At 39.2% G+C, this 23626-nt stretch overlaps 2 protein-coding genes across 3 annotated transcripts in view; one reads left to right on the top strand and one right to left on the bottom strand.

Moving 5' to 3' along the window:
* Positions 1–407: 407 nt before the first annotated feature.
* Positions 408–23626, top strand: part of EMCN (endomucin) — a 173281-nt gene continuing 150062 nt past the window's right edge. For both annotated transcript variants that reach the window (XM_043973155.1, XM_043973154.1), the window contains exon 1: positions 408–583. In XM_043973155.1, coding sequence (XP_043829090.1) covers positions 514–583 — 70 coding nt within the window. In that variant the 5' untranslated portion in view covers positions 408–513. The remainder of the gene's footprint in view (positions 584–23626) is intronic.
* Positions 19320–19756, bottom strand: LOC122732779 (60S ribosomal protein L35a). The gene has a single exon (XM_043973156.1). The coding sequence runs from the start codon at positions 19696–19698 to the stop codon at positions 19366–19368; it is 333 nt and encodes a 110-aa protein (XP_043829091.1). The 5' UTR covers positions 19699–19756; the 3' UTR covers positions 19320–19365.

Below are 23626 nucleotides of genomic sequence, written 5' to 3'. Positions count from 1 at the left end.
TCCCCGCCAAGTCAGAAGGGGTAGAGAGGAGCAATGGAATCATGGAACTTCTTGAAATTTGGCAAAAAACTTAGCAAAAGCCTCGTCATCCAAGCTGTTTCTTGATTCCTAAGCATCCCCTCTCGAACTACTCCCAACTCCAGACTCAAAACAAAAGTCCGAAAGCCGTGGGATCCATTCTAAAGAAAGATTTGTTTCTGCTCCAAACCTTTCCTGGACTTTTTGTTGAAGACGAACAAAATAACGAACGTATTAACAAAAACACAAGCGACTGCCAACGGGGGAGAAGGAGTTCCTGTAAAAGACTGAAACAATAAATCTCCTCTCTGCTGAACTCCCAGAGGGAGTGTGTGCATTTCCTCTGGTTATCAAAACCCCTGAATAAGTCAGAATGGGCCAGGACTGGACGCATTCTGCACACCTTTTCCATTTGCTAATTAAGCCCTGCCTCTCTGGGACAGAAGACTCCCTAGCTGGCCGGGCAGGGGCATCGGACCGAGACCCGGGACCGCCATGAAGCTGCTCCGAGGGGCCTTCCTCTTCCTTTCTATATGCATCCTCTGCTACAGTGAAGAAAGCAAGGGTAAGAGGGTTTTCTCTCACTCCTCTTATTTGCTTCTCTGGTAGGGCTTTAATGAATAAAGGGCTCTGGCCGTTGTGTCTCTCTGGTCCTCGCTTTTCTTATCTATCAAATGAGGAAGTTGAGCTAAATGGTCACCGAGGTTCCTTCTAGCTTTAGACGGATGATCGGTGATCCGTCCATTCTGGGGACCCTGTTTGTACACAAGGCTGAGCGTTCAGAGGAGATGTGTTTTCATTGGAAGGAAATGATGGAAGTTAAACGATTTCTGCGTAGCAAAATCTTCAAAGGCTTTTAGGGACCTATTCATAAGAGGAGACGAAAAGAGAAAAATCATGGAGTTATGCCCTACTGTCTTTAGCCCCAAGGTTACAACCAGTGCTTTTTGTCAACCGCATCATTCCCGTTAATTTCTCCCTCTTTGAATCTTCCCTACTGCCCGTCATCCATCGATTATCCTGTGAAGCCTACACATAGATAAGTACTGAAAAAGTCTCCAGTGTAGGCCACAGTCAAATTGTATACATTCGAGGGTGAGGCAGAAGACAGAAAGAGACACAGACAGAATGTCAAGAGAATGGCCCATGATCCCTTAGGTAGTCAGTAATAGGGCTACAATTCAAAGCCAGCTTCTGTGATTCCAGGATTATTGGGTAAGAAAACACCTTGTCATTATGAGGGGCACGAGATTATTATTATATGATCATAGCTGTGTTCCTATAATTCTCTATGATTTAAAAATCATATTTAAAAATGATATTTTTGCTATTTGGAAAACTGTCCTATATACATATTGTGTGTATTTCTATATTGGTAGATGTATATGCATACATCTACCTATATACATAGATGTATATGCATATTGACAATAATAATGATAATATTGAATAATATTATTGAGTGACAATGAATAATATTATCCGTGAAACCCAAACTACTAAACACCCATCTTGGGGCATTGGCTTTCTAGGAGGACGGTGTTCTTTGTTTTAAATAATTTGACATCTGGGACAAAGAGTTGTATGAGAGGCTTCAATATTATCAATAATATGCATCATGACGATGATGATAGCTAGTGTGTATATAATGCCTACTGTATGCCAGGTACTATATATACTAGCACTTTATAAATATTACCTCATTTGATCTCCACAACAACCATGGGAGGTAGGTGCTGTTATTATCTCCATGTTGCAAATAAAGAAGCTGAAGCAAAGTAAGGTTCATTGACTTGCCTGGGTCACACAGCTAGTCTGAGGCTAGATTTGAACTTAGGTCTTCCTGATTTGAATCCCAACAATCTACCTAATGTGTATATTTTTATGCAGGAAAAATTGAAGAATATACATGCATATATGTATACATATGTACACATGTATAGTCTTCATTTTCTTCAATATTCTTCTATATGTATATATATATATTTTTTTCCATTTTATCTGGCATTGTATAGACTCCTACAGAACATTTCTTTGATTTAGGAATTTGGATTGACAGTTTTCATCAATGGAGGATGGAATGAAGATGCATAAGGAGAGAATATGTGGGAATAATAATATTTAGTGTTAATATGATAATTTAAGGTATGCAAAGTGTGTGACAAATACTCTCATCTTTGATCCTCACAAGAACCCCATGAAGTCAGTGTTATTGCTGTTGTTGTTTGCCTTTCGTTCCTGAAGAGGACCATGACATCAGGGTGATGTCATGACTTGTAGTGAATTGGATTTAAGTGAGGGAGGGCTGTGCAAGGTCACTAAACTCATTCTCTCCTCCAGAGCCGTCTGGATGCAGTGGTGAGATAGATATAGAAATAGAAATAGAAATAGAAATAGATATAGAAATAGATATAGATATAGATATAGATATAGGCATAGGTATAGGCATAGGTATAGGCATAGGTATAGTATAGATATGTGTGTATATATGTATATATATATGTGTATATATATCTATCTATATGATATATAGATATATAAGGACAACTGGAGATGGCCCCAAATGTTTAAGGCAATTGGGGTTAAGTGACTTGCCCAGGGGGGCAGCTAGGGGGTACGGTGGATGGAGCACCGGCCCTGGATTCAGGAGTTCCTGAGTTCAAATCTGGCCTCAGACACTTGACACTTACTAGCTGTGTGACTTTGGACAAGTCACTTAACCCCCATTGCCCCACAAAAAAAAAAAAGTGACTTGCCCAGGGTCACACAGCTAGTAAGTGTCTAAGGTAAGATTTGAACTCGACTTCAACTTCAGGGCCAGTGCTCTATCCATTGTGCCACCTAGCTTCCCCAGGTATTATTATTATCCTCAGTTTACAGATGAGGAAATTGAAGTCGACAGAGGTTAAGTCACTTTGTCAGTATCCCACAACTAGTAAATGTCTGAGTAAAGATTTGAACTCAGGTCTTCCTGACTCCAAGTCTAAAGCTCTATCCACTGCTCTAGAAAAGACCCTCTCAACCAGATTAAATTTGAAATGCTTTCTTGTACATTTTATGTGCATTTGGTGGGAAATTTGGAAGGGAGGAGATTTTGAAGGATCCAGATATATAATTTCCTTGGTTTAAAAAAATTTTAGGTGAGGAAGCTTCCTCCACCAATGGAGATCAGTAACTACTTCCAAAACCTCTAGTCTGAGAGAGTTCATGATTTTCTGAAAGTCACAGAGACATACAGTCAGAAGTGGAATTTAAACATTGGTCTTTCTGACTCCAAAGTCAGCCCTCCAAATACTCTGCAATGCATCCTCTCTAACACTATAAACCCTGGACAAATGGAAATGTTTTACAGGTTTGAATACAAGGTACAAGTGTCTATGGAAGAGTGATATTGCTGTAAAGGGTGCATGATCACTGTTCTAGAGTTTCAAAAGTGGTTTTATTCTTTTCCAAGATTCTTTGGTTCTAAGCTCAAGGAAATGCTGGGCATATATAATCACTGTTTCCCCAATTTTATCTAAAGAGAAATCGCCTTAAAGAAAAAGGTCCTACTTTATTCAACACAATTTCTTCATGTTTTTCTTCTTTGAGTCAACAACCTTTCCCTCTTCTTTCTCCCATGTTTTACTACTTAGCCCTTAAGAAGAAAGATTATGAACAGGGAGAAATTGTCAAAAAAAAATTTAACAAATTAATATTAAATTGCAGAGTAGTGGGATATATAGAGGAATAACACTAAACCTCTCTGAAATTTTATGTGGTTGAAAGGATCAGGTCAGTGGAAAAGACAATAAACTTTCCCTCAGGTCTTGCTAATGTCTCTGTGCTTTCCTCTCCATCCACCTCTCTTTCCTTCCCCCCCCCCAATTCATTTATATTGGGAAGAAATTTGAAGCTGAAAAACTAGGGAAACTGGAACCCAGAGATGTTTGGTAGTTATTGTGCAAATGCTTATTACCCGACTTGTATAGATGTCAGAGATTAAACATAGGCAACTAAAGTGACTTCTCTGCCAGTGAGAGCCCTGCTACTGAACATCAACCTTGAGGCACTGGCTACTTGGGAGGACCCTATTCTTTGCTCTAAAGAATTTGGCATCTGGGACAAAGAATTGTATTAGAGGCTTCAAATGCAAGACCCTGGGGGAACAAGACGGGAGGACCTGAGTGGAGACTTTCATATTCTTTTTTTGGGGGGGTTTCATTTTGTTTTGCTGATCTGCTGTAAGGATGTCTGCCTTTTCTAAAAGAGTCGAGGAAATCATATAGTCTTTAAGCTAGAAAAGCATGCCATCATATACTTTTTTGTGCAAAAGAGCTAGCCAAGGATATCCAGTGAGCCAGAAGCTGGAGGCAATGGAGACTGACTCCAACCAAGCAGTGTCCAATAGATATTGGGATACCAGTTGGGAATATGCTTTGTGGAAGCAGTGTGACGATACTGCTTGGAGACACCAATGGCCCAACAGAAGCAGAAGCGTAATTGCCCAAAGAAAGAGATAACCGAGCAACATGTGTTCCTTGTATTCATGCTTCATCCACATTTGTTCCCTATTTGCTTCCACTCTTTCTACAACTGCTTAGTGCTTTTATGGGAGAACATGCCTCAGATTTATAGGGAAAATGTTTTGTTCCTTCATTTCTTACCATGCCATTTCATGAAATCCCTTGGCTTTGAAATAATTGTAACCTCTGAATGACTATGAAAGGTACAGACATCAGTGGAGACTTATGAGCTTTTTAGGGATGTGGACCCACAGAGTACTTTGAATTTTGGATAGCTATTTCCTAGGGAACCTAGGGATGTGAGAGGGTAGGGCAAAGAGAGTAGTCCAAGTGTTACAGCAGCAAATAATAAGAGCATCCTTTTGTATGGGTGTCTGTGGTTTAAAGAACCTGGATTACTTTAGTGAGAGAGGGGGCAAATAGTATCCTGTTTCTCTTCACATCTTTCCAAAATTCTGGAAAAAAACACCTCTTAATTGAAGATTCTAGTAGCCAGTCACCAACTTTCCAAGGCAATGGTTTATAGAAAGAATTTCAACTGGCATATGGAAAGAATTGGCACAAGGATCACTTGGCCATTAGTTTTGTTCTCAATGATATACACTCATAATCAAGAAGCATAGTATTTAGAGTGCTTATATTTGAAGATAGAAAAAACCAACAAGCACACAGGAGGGCAGCATAACCAATGTGGAAAAGTTAGGTGGCTAATTTACAACTAGAAATAGCTCCTGGTTGATTACTGTGTCCTGAGTTGGGGTGAAATCAGTGATGGGAACAAAATGGAACTCAGGGCGGTACACAGACCATACCATTTAGTATCCTACCATCCGTCATGGTCCATAAACAGAAACAATAATGAAAATAAATGTGAGGGGCAGCTAGGTGGTACAGTGGATGGAGCACCAGCCCTGGAGTCAGGAGGACCTGAGTTCAAATCCAGCCTCAGACACTTGACACTTACTAGCTGTGTGACCCTGGGCAAGACACTTACCCCCAATTGCCTCAAAAAAAAAAATCCCACATTAAAAAAAAGAAAATAAATGTGTGCTTTCTTTGAAAAGCTACTGGAAACAAATGTGTACAGGCATACCTCTGAGATATTGTGGGTGTGGTTTCAGACCTCCATAATAAAGTAATTAATGGAATAAAGCAAATTACATTCCTTTTTTGGTTTTCCAGTCCATATCAAAGTTACATTTACACCATACCATAGTCTATTAAATGTGCAATAATATTATATCTAAAAAACCACAATATTTATACCTTAATTTAAAATATTTTATTGTTAAAAACAAATGCTAACCATAAGCTGAGCCTTCAGTGAGTTGTAATCTTTCTGCTGCTGGTGGGTCTTGCCTTGATGATGATGGTTAGGTGATAGTTGCTGAAGGTGAGAGGGGCTATAGTAATAAGATGATAATGAAGTTGGCTGTGTCAATTGACTCTTCCTTTCATGAATGATTTCTCTGTAGCATGCAATGCCATTTGGTAGCATTTTATCCACAATAGAACTTTCAAAATTGGAGTCAGTCCTCTCACTCCCTGCAGCTGCTTTATCAACTAAGTTTATGTCATATCCTTCAATATTGTGTCTCAAAGAACAGGGAGGCCTGATGAGAGGGGCAGAGATGGGGGAATGGCCAGTGAGTAGAGCAATTAGAACACACAAAACATTTATCAATTATAAGTTCACCATCTTATATAGGCATGATTTGAAGACAAAACAATTACAATAGTAACATCAAAGATCACTGATCACAGATCACCATAAGAGATAGAAAAATAATGAGAAAGTTTGAAATAAATTGAGAATTACCAAAATGTGAGACTGAGACATTATGTGAGCACACACTGTTGGAAAACAATGCCAATAAACTTGCTTGATGCAGGATTGCCACAGACCTTCAATTTGTTGGGCGGAAAAGAGAAAAATGTCCAAAGTACAACAAAGCAAAGTGGAATATAATGAGATTTGTCTGTATATATGTTCTCTTCTTTGGTGTCTTTTACCCTCTAATTAGCATTTGCCTCCTGTCTCTCCTCTTACTTTAGTCAAGATTTTAGATATGGGATATTGTATAATAGCTCCCATCTCTGATTGCATAGGATCTGTAATGATTTGTACAGAGTTGCTAGTCAAGAAGGCTAATTTTATTGATCTCACTCTTATCTGCTGCTTATCAGGACAGCAGGCTAGTTTCGAAGACTCACTGGGAATTAATTGGATAAATTGGGTCCTCATTTGTGCTACAGCTTTTGCCCTGAGGCCCAGCCCAGGTAATTGGTCATTAAGAGTGTGTACAGTACTTCACTACTGCCTTATATCTGCAGTTGACACCAGATGCCAGATCTCGCTTCATCTTCACATCCCTTCCAACCCTTTCCCCAGAACATTCTACTATCTGCCTACTGACAGTTTGGACATATTGCCTATTTTACCACCTCCCCAGAACAAAACTCCCTTTCTTGGTCATCATCCCCTATATATGTTTTCTTACCCTATTAAAATGTGATCTCCTCTAAGACAGTGTTTGTCTCTTGAAGAAAAAAAAAAGAATAATGTAACAGCACTTGGAATATAGTAGGTGCTTAATAATTGCTTTCTCATCCATTACAAGGTAAAGATATGCTGGATTAAGAATCAAAGAATTTTATTCTAATCCTGTCTCTGCCCTACTTCCCATGCCATCTATGTACCCTTGGGTAACCTGGCACAAATTCTCTGGGACTCATAAGTAATCTAATCAGAATTAGATTAGATAACCTCTAAATTCTCTTCCACTCTAAATCTATGTATGATACTATAATTCTAATTCTATAATATTGTAGAATATCAGACCCAAGTGAGGTAAGAAAATGCTCCATCCAAGTTACCTCCTAGAAATTCAATCCCCAAACCAAGCCCAAACCCAGGGAATTACAGATGCCCCGAACTTTTTAGGAGTTACTCAAGGACAACAGGATTTTCTTCCAAAGGCCCATAAATGTTTGAATAACATAGAAACAGACTCCTTTCAGCAATGCTTACAGGCCACAGCAAGGGTCATACTAATTTGCTAATTTGGCAATAGATGCTCAATTCTTCATTTGCTCCAACACTTCAGAGATCTATGATTTCATCAGGGTTCATGGTTTCTCCACTGACAAAGGTAAAAAACAGCTCTGCGCCTTAGTGACAATGATCTTCATGGATTTCTGGAGCCAATCAATTGATAAGTCAACAAATAAATAGATAAATAGATGAATGAATGACTAAATAGATAAATGGAAAAGATAAATTATGAATTAATAGAAAATGGATCATAGATGGATAGATACATGATATACATAGACAGAGAGACAGACATAGATGACAGATGATAGATTCACACATGTTTGGATAAACAACACATAGTGATATATAAAAACCACATATAAAACAGATACTAGGTAATCTTAAAATGTAATACACTGGGGCAGCTAGGTGGCACAGTGGATAGAGAACCAGTCCTGGATTCAGGAGGACCTGAGTTCAAATCTAACCTCAAACACATGACACTTACTAGCTGTGTGACCCTGGGCAAGTCACTTAACCTTCATTGCCCTGCAAAAAAAAATAATTTTTTAAAATGTAATACACTAGCATCAGTGGGTACCAGGAAGATCTTATATAGAAGCCTTTAAGTCTTAGGCTGCATCTTAAGAAAAAATGGGGATTCTAAGAGGCAAAGGTAAGAAGGGAGAACATTCTAGATATGGGAGACAATCAGTACAGTGTGGAAGTGTTTGAAAGGAACTATAAAAAAGAAAGTCCTATATGGAGGCAGCCAGGTAGCTCAGTAGATAGAGCACTAGCCCTGAAATAAGGATGACCTGAGTTCAAATCCAGCCTCAGATACTTGTTGTATGACCCTGGACAAGTCGCTTAACCCCAGTTGACTCCCAAAAAAATGTCCAAACCCAGCCTCAGACACTTGAAACTTACTAGCTATGTGACCCTAAGCAAGTCATTTAACCCTCATCGCCCTGCAAATCAAAACAAAACAAAACAAAGATGAGTTATATTTGGGACATGTTGAGTTTCCAGAAAATCCAACTAAAGCCTTATTTTGTGTGACTATAGCTTGAGTTAGACAAGGGCTAAACATATAGATTTGGGAATCATCTGCATAGAGATATTTGAACTCATAGTTGTTTAACAACCTGCTATCTGGCAAAGGGGAGGCACTGTACAAGACATCCTTTAAGCTTAATTTTCATTAATAGCATTTCTCCATCACTTTCTTAAGTCTAGAAATCAACAAAACAATGAATTCCTTGATTCTTAGCATTTGACAGGTTAGCTCCCACTCAATAGTTGACATTTGGCTCTCAAGAGCCTTTATAAGATGGTTTCGACAAACCTGTTTGAACCCATGGAACCTGATGAGATTACCAAGTAAGAAAGTATAGAGTAAAAAGGTCAGGGCAGCTAGGTGGCACAGTGGATAGAGCACCGGCCCTAGAGTCAGGAGGACCTGAGTTCAAATCCAGAGTCAGACACTTAACACTTACTAGCTGTGTGACCCTGGGCAAGTCACTTAACCCCAATTGCCTCACTAAAAAAAAAAAAAAAAAAAGGGCAGAGGGTCCATGCAGATTATTGAGGGAAAACCTAAGGTTTCTGGCTATTAGCGCAAATGAGCAGGCAAACAGGCTCTCTTTGCAGAGAGCCTATGGGCTAAGGCAGATGGACAAATCCATGCATGCTTTTCTTCAGTAACTTAAAAGTCTTCCTTCAAACTTCCTCTCTCAGGATATCTAATTTGGAGAGTACCCACTAACCTAGAATTGCCTTCCGTAGCATAATTAATAATTCAGAGATGAATTAAATGTAATCATTAGAGTAGTGTTTGAATAATTAAATTAGATCCATCAGTGAGAAATTCGTCATTTTTCATTTTTCACCCTTCCTTCTGATTTGTCTCCATTCAGGAACGTCCTACTCCCATTAATCATAGATCACAGACTCGTGGATTGAAAGGATTTCAGAAGCCAGTCATTCTAAATCTCTCATTTTACAGATGAGAAAACAGACTGGGGAGGCTAAGGCAATTGCCCAAGGTCTCTGTAATAATAAACATCAGATGCAGGAACCAAACCCAGGTCTTCTGACTGAAGAGTGCAGTTAGTCAGTTGATATACATTAATTTATTAAACACCTCTTCTGTGACAGGGACTGTGCTAAGCACTGGGGATACAAAAGAAAGGCCAAAGAAAATCTGTCAGGGGCAGCTAGTTGGCATAGTGGATAAAGCACTGGCCCTGGATTCAGGAGGACCTGAGTTCAAATCTGGCCTCAGACACTTGACACTTACTAGCTGTGTGACCCTGGGCAAGTCACTTAACCCTCATTGACCTGCAAAAAAAAGACAATCTGTCCTCACAGTCTAATGGGGGAGGCAACATCCAAATGATTATGTGGAAACAAGCTTGATATAGCATCAATAGGAAATAACCAACAGAGGAAAAGCACCCGAATTAAGAATTAAGAAAGATAAATAATGAATGAAGGAAAGACTTTTCTTTTGATCATTCTAGCCCATATTTAGAGCATAATCTTATTTTAAGAGCTAACATTAATGTATTGTCCTGTATATTGTCATCTAAAGAGCTCTGCGGGGAGTGGGTGGGGATGTGAGTGAGAACCTGAACACTTTTTGAGGATAAGGAAGGGGCGGCAGTGGTCGGCTGTCAAGGTTGACTGAACCTATTGCCTGACATCAGGGGGGTTTGCTTCTTTAGTTTTCTGGGCATGTCCTTCCCCTCTTTGCTGATAATACATTATTGTTGAAGTGGTAGGCAATGTGTAGTGCCTGCCTGCATTAATTAGTTACCTTCCCATGAGGAAGGAGCTATAACCTATTGAAAAACAATATTGGTAGCACAGCTCCTCTCTTGCTCATTGAGGGGGGAAAAACGGGATGTTCTGACTTCCTAAGTACCACGCCTGTGATGGGGATAAGAGCCCAGAAACTGGCAAGTTATTCTTTATGGAAATTTTCAAATCAGAATTTCAATGGTGGAGACATATGCAACCAGAGCCTTTCACTGGCTATCTGCCTGAAGCTTCGTTTCAATAAATATTGCTACAAATACAAATTCAGTCCAGAATTCAATTAGAATCTTCTTCAGATTCAGAGAACTAGATTGAATGACCTCCCAAGATTAAATGACCTTTCCAGTTCTATGATTCACATTCTTGACTACTGATCTTCTTCATCTTGCCTCTGAGACATTTTATTCTTATATTGAGACAGCTTTGGCCTGGGAGGCGAGAGACCCTAGAGCCAGTTCTGTTTCTATGATAAAGAACTAGGAACTAGAATTATCATTTCATAGGTATGGGAAAAAATCCAAAGTGAGGAAACGCTCTCTACAAATCTTGTCAGCCTCTCTGCCTCATACTAACAATTATTATTAATATATTAATAATGATAATTAACATTTATATAGGCTCTCAAAGCACTTTACATACCTATTACCTTATCTTGTCTTTAAAACAACTCTGGAAGGTTAGTGCTATTATACCCATTTTTCAGGTAAGGAAACTCTGAGTCTGAGAGAGGTTAAGCAACTTGCCCAAAGTTACACAGTTAGGAAGTGTCTGAGGCAGGTTTTTCTGACTTCAATGCCATCTTACTAGACACTGCATTGCCTCTCTTATAGCCTTAGGGACTTGAGTTATTTCCTCCACAGAAATGTTGTGAAGATATGTGTGTGAGTAACTCATAATGCAGACACATATGTATAGATATAATCCACATATATATTCATATACACAAATACATATATTTATATGTATATTATAAAATTATATTTTATATTCTATATTATATTACACAAAGTATTATACAATGTATTGCATATAATAGTAAATTATATACTATATGTTGTATGTATTATAATATGTAATACAGTCTATTACACATATAAAGTAGGTTATGTGTACATATATTACATGAAGCATTATACAAATGTTAGCTATGATGATGATTATTGCCTAGAACATTGAGGATTGAATGACTCCCCCAGGGTCACACAGTCACTATGGGTGCGAGGTGGGGCATGAACTCACTTCTTCCTGGTTCCAAAGACAGTTCCCTACCCCTTCTGCCATGCTGTCTCTTCTATGGCGTATTCATAGAATTCATTTTACCACTTCAGGTCTCAGTTTTGTCATCTGTAAAGTGAAGAAGATAGACTAGATATCAGTGAAGGCCTCTCTGTTTCTATGATCTCACTGTTCCACAAATTTCTATACATTCAGCCTGAAGTTATCGCCGTTTAATTTCTTCCTGTTATTTGTAGATATGCACCACCCACCCACCCAAGGGAACTTCAAGTCCATTGCATAGTATCTACTTCCTTTGGATATTTTCAGATAGGGCTCTTGGAAAATGTTTGTTCTACATGGGAAAAACTACTCTAAGCTTCTTAAGAGCTTGTTGGATGGCTGCCAACAAGAGGAAGGAACCCACATTCTGTGTGGCATTATTTGTGTATGTGATTCGGGGTATGTATCTTCAATAATAATAGCTAGCATACACACATATGTGTGAATATATGTATGTGTGTATATATATGTATATGTATGTGTATATATATATATGTGTGTATGTGTGTATGTATATATATATATATATGCATACATAAGCACATCTATATGGTGTTCCTTTAAAAGCCAAATAAAGGGGGCAGCTAGGTGGCGCAGTGGATAGAGCACTGGCCCTGGAGTCGGGAGTACCTGAGTTCAAATCTGGCCTCAGACACTTTACACACTTACTAGCTGTGTGACCCTGGGCAAGTCATTTAACCCCCATTGCCTCAGTAAAAAAAGAAAAAAAAGAAAAGAAAAAAAGCCAAATAAAGAAATCCATGTAAATTACTTCCCAAACCTTAAATACAGGCTGTCCCAAAAGTCTTAGTATAGTAAACTGCAACAACCTTGCATAGGTTTCCTTATTTGATCCTCATAACCTTGTGAAGGGTATACCACATGTTTTATTATCCCCACGTAACACATGAAGAAATTAAGCTCAGAGAGACTAGCTGACTTGTCCATAGTCACAGAGTCAGTCTATATCAGAGACAAAATTTGAACCTATGTCTCTCATGATTTCAAGGCTATCACTCTTTTTCCCAGCACTGTCTCTATGGATGGACGGCATTTTGTTCCTCCCACCTCACCACCCCACCCATCCTTACATGGACCTTCCAGTTTCAAAGGTCAGGATAGTCCATCTCATGTCCCTGTCTTTGAAGATGTTCTCTGGATCTCAGCCATAACTACATGGTCCATATCAGGAAATCAGGAAGTTCTCATTTATCCTCTCTATTATTAGTTGCTTGTCCAGGAAGTTCCAGGGCCCATTTCTTCTTCCTCCTCTTGTTCTTCTTCCTCTTATTCTTCTTTCTTCCATCTTTCCCTCCTACAAGCTGGCAAAACAGTTGTCTCCAGAAGGATTACCTCATTTGCCCTTCACCTGCTCATCCAGGACAATGGACGATGCCCTGGATTTTGTCCCTTGACGAGACGGTCCACACCTGGAAGAAGGAAAAATGAGTGAAAACTGAGTAGATGCAGGTCTATTGAGAAGTCATAATGGAAAAAAGAAACAGAACCTAGACATGACCTTTGCTTGTGACAACATTCAACAAGGCTCAATTATACTGCCTTATGTTTGCTGTTGTTGTTTGTCCTGCATTCTTGTTTTTGGTTTTGGTTTTTTTGGGGGGCAATGAGGGTTGAGTGACTTGTCCAGGGTCACAAAGCTAGTAAGTGTCAAGTGTCTGAGGCCAGATTTGAACTCTGGACCTCCTGACTCCAGGGCTGGTGCTTCGTCCACTGTGCCACCTAGCTGCCCCCTTGTCCTTCATTCTTGAAGAGGACCATGACATCAGGAAGTGATTCACTTGCAGTGAATTGATTAACCTCACTCTCTCCTCCAGAGCCATCTGGGTCCAGTGGCAAGATATAGATCAGGATGACTGGAGATGGTCCCAGATGTTTTAAAGGAGATTAAGTGACTTGCCCAGGGTCACATAGCTAGTAGTCTTTGAGGTGAGATTTAAACTCAGGTCCTCCTGATTGCAGGACCAGTGCTTTATCTACTGCACCACTTAGCTGCCCTGTCTTATGTTATATACCACACTGAACTTTTTTCTTTTTCTTTTTTCTTTTTTTTGCTGGACAAAGAGAGCTAAATGACTTGCCCAAGGTCACAAAGCTAGTAAGTATCAAGTGTCTGAGGCTGGATTTGAACTCAGGTCCTCCTGAATCCAGGGCCAGAGCTCTATCCACTGTGCCACCTAGCTGCCCCCAGTTTTTCATTTTTTAAAACACATTTAGACGGTGTTTTTCATATTCACATAAGTTATTTCAAGGCCCCCATCCTACAGACTGAAACTTTCCAGTTACAAAGAAAAATAATTAAACAAACACACCAGATACAATGACCACATCTGACAATGTATGCAATATTCTGTAGTAGAGGTAATAATAATAACTAAAATTTATAGAGAGGTTATTGCTTTATGGAGAGGTCTGTTTTGTTTCTTGTCTGTCTGGGCCTCTCTCGTTCTCTCTCTCGTTCTCTCTCTCGTTCTCTCTCTCTCTCTCTCTCTCTCTCTCTCTCTCTCTCTCTCTCTCTCTCTCTCCCCTACACTAGAATTACAGCATGACCTTCCATAAATGGGGGCTCACCATACTGGTGCTGAACTTAAAGTGGATATTCATCCTATTGCCATTTAGAACGCCAGAGTTCAAGAGATCAGCTATAAGGATTACAGGTGTATACAACCATGCCTGACTTGTTTCATTAACTGTTCTCTGAGGTCTTTATTCAGAACTCAGCTTCCTTTAAGTGATCTTTTCACTTGCATTGTTATAGTCGTGTATACTGTCCTCTTGGTTCTGATTATTTTTCTTGTGCCAAATCTTATCACATACCCCTGAATTATTCATATTCATCTATCTTATTGCACAGTAAAATTTCATTACAGCCATTTCTCAATCAATAGGTAACCCTTTATTTCTACTCATACTGGACTTTTATTTCTGCCTTTAACTTCCTTGGGTGATATCCCTGGAGAGGAGAGTCATTTTTCTTACATAATTACAAATTATTATCCTGGATGACTGAACCCCTTCACAGTTCCACAAACTGTATAGCAGCAGACCTCTCTTCCCACAATTCCCCAATCTTCTGTCATTGGCAACTTTTGTGGTGTAAGGTAAAACCTGAAAAGTATTTTAATTTGTATTTCTCTTTTGAATTCTTTTCATTTATTATTCTTTTATTTATTCTTCATTCTTCTTTTGAAAATAGTTTGTTCCTGCTCTTTTATCACATACTGAACCCCGTCAAGAATGTCTCTTAGTATTAATGATATGAGTTAACTCCCTACATATTTTGGATTTCAGATTTTTTTGGTGATATTTGATGAACAAATATCTTCCCATTATATCAGTTCTCTTTTAATTCTATCTTTGGTGATTATATTCAGGCCTTTTATTCAAGCTTTTTTTTCAAGATTCAAACTTTTTAATTTTGTATAATTGAAATTCCCTCATTTCTTTTAAAAAACGTCCCATGACCCTTGTGTAGTTAAGAATTCTCTTCCTTGCCATAGATAGGGTTCTTATCTTATTACTTTTGTTACCAGAAAGGCACCAACAATGGATTCCCCTGTGGCTCTACTAATAGTACTGATGACTACAGATGGAAGCTCTCTTCCCTGGCCACCATTCTTCTAGTTGTATAGGAATGTCTGTCTTTTAGAATTTAAGCTCCTTGAGGGCAAAGACTGCTTCATTTTTTTTTTCATTGTATCCTCTGAACTTAGCAAAGAGCCTAGAACACAATAGGAGTCTTATTCATTCATTTATCCATTCCCTGTTATTTTGAGGTCATTGTATCATTCGTTTCTCTTATTTCTCCCTGTCAAAACCCTTTCAGTATTTCATAACCTTATTACTTTGGAAAGTCCAGATGCTGAAATTTCTTTAAGGATAATATTCTTGACCATACCAGAGCACTGAATTTAGAAGGTGAGATGATAAAACCAGGGGAAGAAATTTTCCATGATCTGGGATTAGGGTAAGAATACCAACAGGAGGGGAAGATAGGTGGCACAGTGGATAAAGCACCAGCTCTAGATTTAGGAGAACCCTAGTTCAAATTTGACCTCAGACACTTGACACTTACTAGCTGTGTGAACTTGGGCAAGTCACTTAATCCACATTTCCCTGCAAAAAAAAAAAAAAGAATACCAACAGGAGCTGTAGGGTCCACTTCACCAGGAATTGGAGGAGTATTTACACATGATATACTCCATATTCAAATAGCTACCCATTTGTGAAAGGTCCAAGTGATCTTGGACCTTTAAATTATTTTTGTAGGCTTATGTGCAACACATAGGATATAGCTGGTAAAATATTTATAATAGTGTAGATCTATGCACATTTTGTTAATATCTCCATGTTATTAGCAGAGTTTTCATTTTATTGACATACTTAATGGGCACATAAAGGCTAGCCTACCAATAACAAGAGAGCAGATGGGTCTTGGGGAAGGTTTTCCATCTAGTAGAATCTATTTCAGAAAACTGGCAAGACTAGAGAGATGGACAAATGGATACTCCAGAGCATACAAATTGGTACAAGGCTAGAACCCATGGGGAGGTAATTCTGAGATCAGATAAGGAAAAAAATATTGTGGTGTTGGGATTTCAAAGAGTGGGTGACCAGAGGGTGAGACGGTAAAAGAGAAGTCCATGCCCAGTCCCTAGAGCTTGATGATGCAAAGGATAAAGTACTGGGCTTTGTGAAGACCTGAGTTCAAATCTAACCTCAGACACTTACTAGCTATGTGACACATGATCTCTGTCTGCCTCAGTTTCCTCAACTGTACAATGGGGATAATAATTTTGCCTATTTCCAAAAATTGTTATGAGGATCAAGTAGGATAACATTTCTAAGGCATGTGGTACATGGCACTTAATAAAGGCTTACTCTCTTTGTTTACTTTCCTTCTCATCTGTAAAATGATAACAATAGCTTCTAGTTCACAAGGTTGTTTTGAGGATCAAATGAGTTAATTTATGGAAAGGACTTTGAAAATTTTAAAGCTCAATATATAATCTAGTTATTATTCTTCCTACTGCCATATCAAGGTTTTAAAAGGCAGCTCTGGCCAGTCAATTAGGATTCGGACTACACTCTAATAGCCATTACAGATTGTGCCCTATGAACCTTTTCATCTTCCCTCTTCATTTGTATATTGCTTGGAAATGTCTCATAGTCATTTCCCTTTAACTACCTTAGAGATGGGTCAGGGGTTGGGTGAAGGAGCCTGTATGCTAGTGTCCACATAAGGATACTAAGGTAAGGGCAGGGAGCCAGCATCTCTGCCTCTCTAGACAGGTAGCCTTAATGCTCAGCACAGAACAATATCTTATTGATTTTTTTTCCACTCCTACTATTAATCTCCTGTCTACTTTCATTGACACTGATGTCACCTGGACCTCTGCCCTGGAGGCTACTTTCTGAGTGCCTCCAGGGGAAGCAACCAGTTTTAATAACAGTTTGATTAGAGAAGCAATCTGCTCTGTACCCAAGGTTTTGAGGGGGAGTCAGGATGTTTTTGGCAATTCAAACACAAACAATCTTGAATTCTAGAGAATTGCTAGGAAGAATATTTTATTTAAGTGTGGAGAGGCAGCTAAATGTCAAGGTGGACAAAACACTGGGCCTGCAATCAGGAAGACCTGAGTTCAAATCCAGCCTCAGAAATGCACTAGCTGTGTGAATCCTTGGCAAGTCACTTAACTTCTATTTGCCTCAGTTTCTTCAACTGTAAATTGGGGGGAACTATAATAGCGCTTTTATGTCCCAGGGTTGTTGTGAGGATCCAATGATATTTGTAAACTATTTCTCACAGTAGGTAGGCATTTAACAAATGCTTGTTCCTTTCTTCTGGCATGTGTGGAATTAGGAAGGTTTTGGGTTTGTTTTTTGGACTGGTTCTGGGATTTTATTGATCTGGGAAATTCTGAGTCCTTCAGTTTTTCCAGTTCCTATAATTTGCTTTTTCCAACTCAGACACAAAGAGGATGGCATCACATTGAATCTCACCATTAACTGTAAGTGTTCTACTTCGATAATCAGAACACTGACATTTCTCTATCACACCATAACTCCCTATTATTCCATCTCTCCTTAGGCTTTGCCACGTCTAAACTCTAATCCCTTTAGGCTTCAGTGCTTCCTCAAGCTGTTATTTCTGCTCTGCCTTTGGAAGAAACCATTTCATCCTGGAGCCTAAGGATAATTAATTCAAAACCATACTGGCCTCTACCTACAAATCTTTTCACCTACTGTCCTATAATAACATAGCCCTTTATAAACCCCAACCCTGAGCTGTTCTCACCATCTCTCCCCTCTGTTCCTATTGCTATAATGCTGAACAGAACTGGAGGAAGTCACAAAGCCAAGGTGACTGGAGAAATTACAAATGTATGTTGTCTGACCTCAACCAGGCACTCACGACTAAGGCAATACTTTTATTTCTTCCTGATTTCCTAACACCCCCCCCTCCCCAAAGCAATTCTAAATCTTCTATCCTCAAGCCTCCCAATCCTACTCCTTCTTACACCATTTCAACTGGGGACTTCACCTCAAATTTTTCTGAGAAAATTGAGACTATTCACTTTGAGCTTCCTTTCCCCGCCCCCCCATCACTGTAAAATTTCAACATCATCCCCCACATTCTGTTCCTGTTCTCTAGTCACCAATAAAAAATCAATAAATGAACCTTCTTGCCAGACCAACCCTCTTCATGTGCCTTCATCCCACCCCTCCCTCTCTTCTCTAGCAAGTAACCCCTTTCAATCATTTCTTCCTCTCATTAATCCTCAGTTTTCTCCTGGCTTATTTCCTGTTCCCTTCAAGCATTCTCAAGTTTCTTCAATTCCTTAAAAAAAATCATTAGATTCTGCATTCCCTCAAGCTATTATCCTATACCTATCCTATATCTCTCCTCCCTTACTCAGCCAAAATCAAATGGAAGGAAGGAAGGAGGGTGGGAGGGAGAAAAGAAACAAACAAAGGGAAAGAAAAATTAGGGAAGGGAAGGGAAGGGAAGGGAAGGGAAGGGAAGGGAAGGGAAGGGAAGGGAAGGGAAGGGAAGGGAAGGGAAGGGAAGGGAAGGGAAGGGAAGGGAAGGGAAGGGAAGGGAAGGGAAGGGAAGGGAAGGGAAGGGAAGGGAAGGGAAGGGAAGGGAAGGGAAGGGAAGGGGAAGGAAGGAAGGAAGGAAGGAAGGAAGGAAGGAAGGAAGGAAGGAAGGAAGGAAGGAAGGAAGGAAGGAAGGAAGGAAGGAAGGAGAGAGAAAAGGAAGAAACAAAGAAAGAAAGGGAAAGAAAAAATTAGGGAAGGGAAGAGAAGGGAAGCTGCCTACACTTGTAAAAGGGTTTCAAGGAGTTTAACCACACTTACTTTTTGCCTACATGAGATGGACACACCTCTACTACTTTGACTCATCATATTCATTCATATCCCCCTGAGTTCCAGAGTAATCCAGAGGGTATGTTTGGATATTTCCTCATTACTAAATTGCAACATCTATCTCATTAGTTAATCAATTAATCTCTGAACCGCCAGGCTGGTTTATTTTTTTTTTTTTGGGGGGGAAAAAAAGCAAGAGAGAAGTAAAATTTATTTTAAAAAACCACCAACAAATAGATCTTGAATAGGGAAAAGGCATTCAAAACATATACATTTGCAAAAAATGTGTAATTTTATTCAATCAGTTTTCATATTCTAGATCCTTGAGGGATACAGCATCACTCGGATCCTGTGTCCAATGGCCTTGGCAGGAAGATTGCTTCTGAACTTGGCCCGAACCATTCCACTATTACCATGAGCCCGAGTAACTTTCCCCCAGATCACTCTTGTTCTGTTGGGTTTCCCACCAGGAGTCACTGTGTTATTTTTTGCCTTGTATACATAAGCGCATCTCTTGCCCAAATAGAATTCAGTTTCATCCCGAGCATAGACTCCTTCAATTTTCAAAAGAGCTGTATGTTCCCTCTGGTTGCGCAGGCCTCGCTTGTAGCCAGCAAAAATGGCCTTGGACCACAGTCTTCCAGACATTTTGCTGTTCTAGAAGTCCTGTTTCCAGGAGGCCTCCGACGCTCCAAGATGGAGGAAAAAAAAAGCCAGGCTGGTTTATTAATAAACTAGAGAAAACTTTCCTCTAAGCAATTGCTCACATTTTTTATATATCAAAACTCCTAAACTTCTAAAATTAAATCTATATTAAATTTAGTAGTGACACCAAAAAATAGAATTGGGGCAGCTACATGACTCAGTGAATAAAGTATCAAGCCTGGAGTGAAGAAGACGATTCTTCTGGAGTTCAAATCTGGCCTCAGATACTTACTGGCTAGTTGACCCTGGCCAAGTCACTTAACCATGTTTACCATCTGTAAAAATGGAATAGAAACAGAAATGGCAAACCCCTCTAGTATCTTTGCCAAACAAAACAAAACAAAAAAAAAAACCCACAAAAAAAAACCTCAAATGAAGTCACAAAGAGTAGGGCAGAGCTGTAAAATGAATGAATAACAAGCTATACAAAATAATCAATAGGGACATAAAATAATTATTTATAATATTTTTGCTCTGAGGAAGATCACAGCCAGCATTACCTCAAACCATATATTTATCCCCAGTCTCTCTCTCTTGTACTTTAGTGCTGCGTCATCAACTGCCTTCTGGACATTTCAAACTGGTTGTCTCAGAGACATTTCAAACTCAACATATCTAAAAGAAAATTTGGATCTTTCCCCCTTCCCTATTCTAAACCAGGCCTAGTTCATTCTCGTACAATGATTTAGGTTTAGGATTACAATGGAGATCCAGTCTGTTGCTATATATTGCCATTTCTACATCTGCAAATACCTCTTTCATTAAACCACTACTCACTACTTTCATAGCCAACACCCTAGTTTATCCCTCTTCTCTATACTATTGGTATAATCACCTAACTGGTATTTCTGCTTCAAGTCTCTTCCCAAGCTAATCCACCTTCCACACAATTGTTAACATGATTTTCCTTGTCTCCCTATTGCCTCTAAGGTCAAATGGAAAATCTTCTGCAAAACTCCCTTCCCATTCTTTATAATTCAATCATACTGCCCCTTTCCTTATTCCTCATTCATGTCACTCCATCTTGAATTTCTGTGCCTTTACAATAGCTGTCTCCCAAGCCCAGAACTCTTTCCTCAGCTATGCCTCAAAAATCCCTCCTTTGATGTTTTGCATGACTGCACTTGTATAACTTATATTGAATTGCTTGATTTCTTAAGATGGGGTGAGGATGGAGGAAGAAAATTTGGAACACAAAGTTTTTAAAAATCTACATGAAAAAATTTGGTTTTTACATGTAGCTTGGGGGAAAATTCTAAATATATATATATATATATATATATATTAAAATCCCTCCTTTACTTCAATATGCAGCTCAATATGCCCTCCACAAATTCCTTCTAGGGTCTCTCCAACTACTAGGACTCTCTCTCCCCAACTGCTTTATTTTTAACTTTGATTTATTTTGCATTTATTCTGTACATATTTATTCTACAGTCTCCCCCTATCCCTAATAGAATGTAAACTCATTGAGGATAGGAATTGTTTCTTTTACTTTTCTTTAGTGGGGGGAAGTGGGGGGTACTTAATATCCCCCGTGTCTAGCATAGTACCTGGCATGTAGTTGGTGCTAAATAAATATGTGTTGATTGATTAATTAATATCTTTGAGAAATATGCTGTGACTCAAAAGACTCTAAGAATTTAAAGAGTTGATACTGTGTTCAGTAAATATTACTCAGTGGAAATGATTATGAGAGAAAGGTGGAAAGATTTTATCAAAGCACATAGAAGTTCAGCTATACTATGAAAAATAAAGCCAAATTTTAAGCCAGAAAAGGTGGCCTATAATCTTTGAAGGAGATATCAGCCTTTTAAAATGTCTTGATCACATTAAAATACAATGAGTAATTATTAAGGGCCTGTTCTATGTAGGGTGATCACAGTGATAGGGATTGTACAAAAGAAAAAAAAGATATGACACAGTCCTTGGCTTCAAGCAACTGCCAATCCAGTCGGAGAGGCAAAACACTAGATAATTCTGACCAAATCTATAAAGAACTTGTCTGTGCTAATTTGTATGCCACAGATAATCAGGGCTATATGAATTTAGAGAAGAGGGAAAGTGGTTTGGTTTGGAGAAGTAAGGGGAAAAGAAAGGACTTGACGTTGGTATGGAAGGACGATTAGGATAAAAACAAGTGTGGAGGGATATGGAAGCCATAGCGTGGGGGGACGGCACGGGCATGAGTTGCATGTATACAACTCAACCAAACAGTCTGTTTTTCAAACAAATGATACTACTCATCATTTCCTAATCTCCTTCTGTCTCCCCCAACATCTGAGCCTTCAGGTAAGCTTTTCCCCAGGGCCAGAAGAGAACTTTTCCATATCACTGCCCAATCAAAATTTTATTTTCCTTCAAGAACCAGCAAAAAGCCAGTCTGAAGTCTTCCTCCCTCGTTCTCCCTTGTAACCTAAAGTGATCCCTCCTTCCCTCTCTGACTTCTCTTATTTCCATATCCATTGGTGAGCTGATGAATGCTTAATAACTGGCTCACTGGGGGGAACAATGTGCTTATGACACATTTTTAAGTTTAATCTGCATTAACGTTTTTCCATCACTTCAAGTGAAACTATCAGTAAAACAATACATCAAGCCCTGATTCATATTTTTGCCATGTGACAAGTCTATTCAAACAGGCTCTGATACATCCTTGATCTCATACTCTAATTTCTATTAGAGATGCTCTCAGAAAAAAAACAAAACAAAAAACCAACCCTTTGGGCTGCTACTTGCTCATATTTTTTTACTGGGCCCAGCAACAATTCTGGTATATGTGTTTGGGAATGCTACCATAAATTAACAAAAGATTTCTCCTTTTCTCAGCTTCAAGCCCTAAACTTAACAACAAACAAAATCATTGTTATTGGTCATGTAATTTATTCATGGTGGTGAGGAGGAAGAGAGGGGGAAGGAAATGAATATTTATAAAGTACTCTGTTCCAGGTACTATGCTAAGTGCTTTTTACAAATATTATCCCATTTAATGCTCATAAAAACCCTGGGAGGTAGGTGTTGTTATTACCCCCATTTTAAAGATAGGGAAACTAAGACAGATAACATTTTAAATGACTTGCCCAGGGTTACACAGATAGTAAGTGCCTGAGACTCGAATGGACTCAGGTCTTTCTGACTTCAAGCCCAGGATGCTATCCACTGAACCACCAGCTAGCTCAGCAAAGAAGAGCTAAAGGACCAATGTCCCTAGTTTGCAGGGTAAGGATCTTTGAAGATCTGTGAGGTTTAAAAAGACTGGAAAAGCAGACCATGCAGCACTTTAAAAGCCGAGCAAAGGATATTATAGGTGAAGCAACAGGGAGACAAGGAAAGACTGCAGATAAGTAATGGAGTAGGATTGATAGAGGGTGGCAATTTCCTGAGGAAGGTGGTATGGAATAGGATCACTTGTGCATAGAGAGGCATTAGCCTTGGCAAAGAGAAGACCCACTTCTTCATATGAAACAGGGATGATGTGAGATGAGGAACAGGGGAGAATAGTAAGTTCTCTGTGAATGGCCTCATCTTACTATTTTTGTGTGTGTGTAAGGCATTTGGGGTTAAGTGACTTGCCCAGGGTCACACAGCTAGTAAGTGTCAAGTGTCTGAGGCCGAATTTGAACTCAGGTCCTCCTGACTCCAGAGCTGGTGCTCTAGCCACTGCGCCCCCTAGCTGCCCCTAACATTCACTTTTCATAATAAAACATGTAGCAAAAATACCATGAAGCAAATATAATTCTTAAAACTAAAATATTTATATTTATAGCAACTCTTTTTGTGGTAGCTAAGAATTGGAAATCAAAGGAATGGCCATCAATTGGGTAATGGCCAAACAAGCCATGGTATACAGTTGTGGTGAAATACTATTGTG

Source organism: Dromiciops gliroides, chromosome 6, assembly GCF_019393635.1.
Source record: "Dromiciops gliroides isolate mDroGli1 chromosome 6, mDroGli1.pri, whole genome shotgun sequence".
NCBI classification, from domain to species: Eukaryota; Metazoa; Chordata; class Mammalia; order Microbiotheria; family Microbiotheriidae; genus Dromiciops; species Dromiciops gliroides.
Note: the sequence above shows the minus strand (reverse complement) of the source record. Positions and strands in the feature narration are given on the sequence as shown.

Coding starts and splice junctions, on each gene's coding strand:
- LOC122732779 (XM_043973156.1), bottom strand. CDS start 19,698: ATGTCTGGAAGACTGTGGTCCAAGGCCATTTTTGCTGGCTACAAGCGA.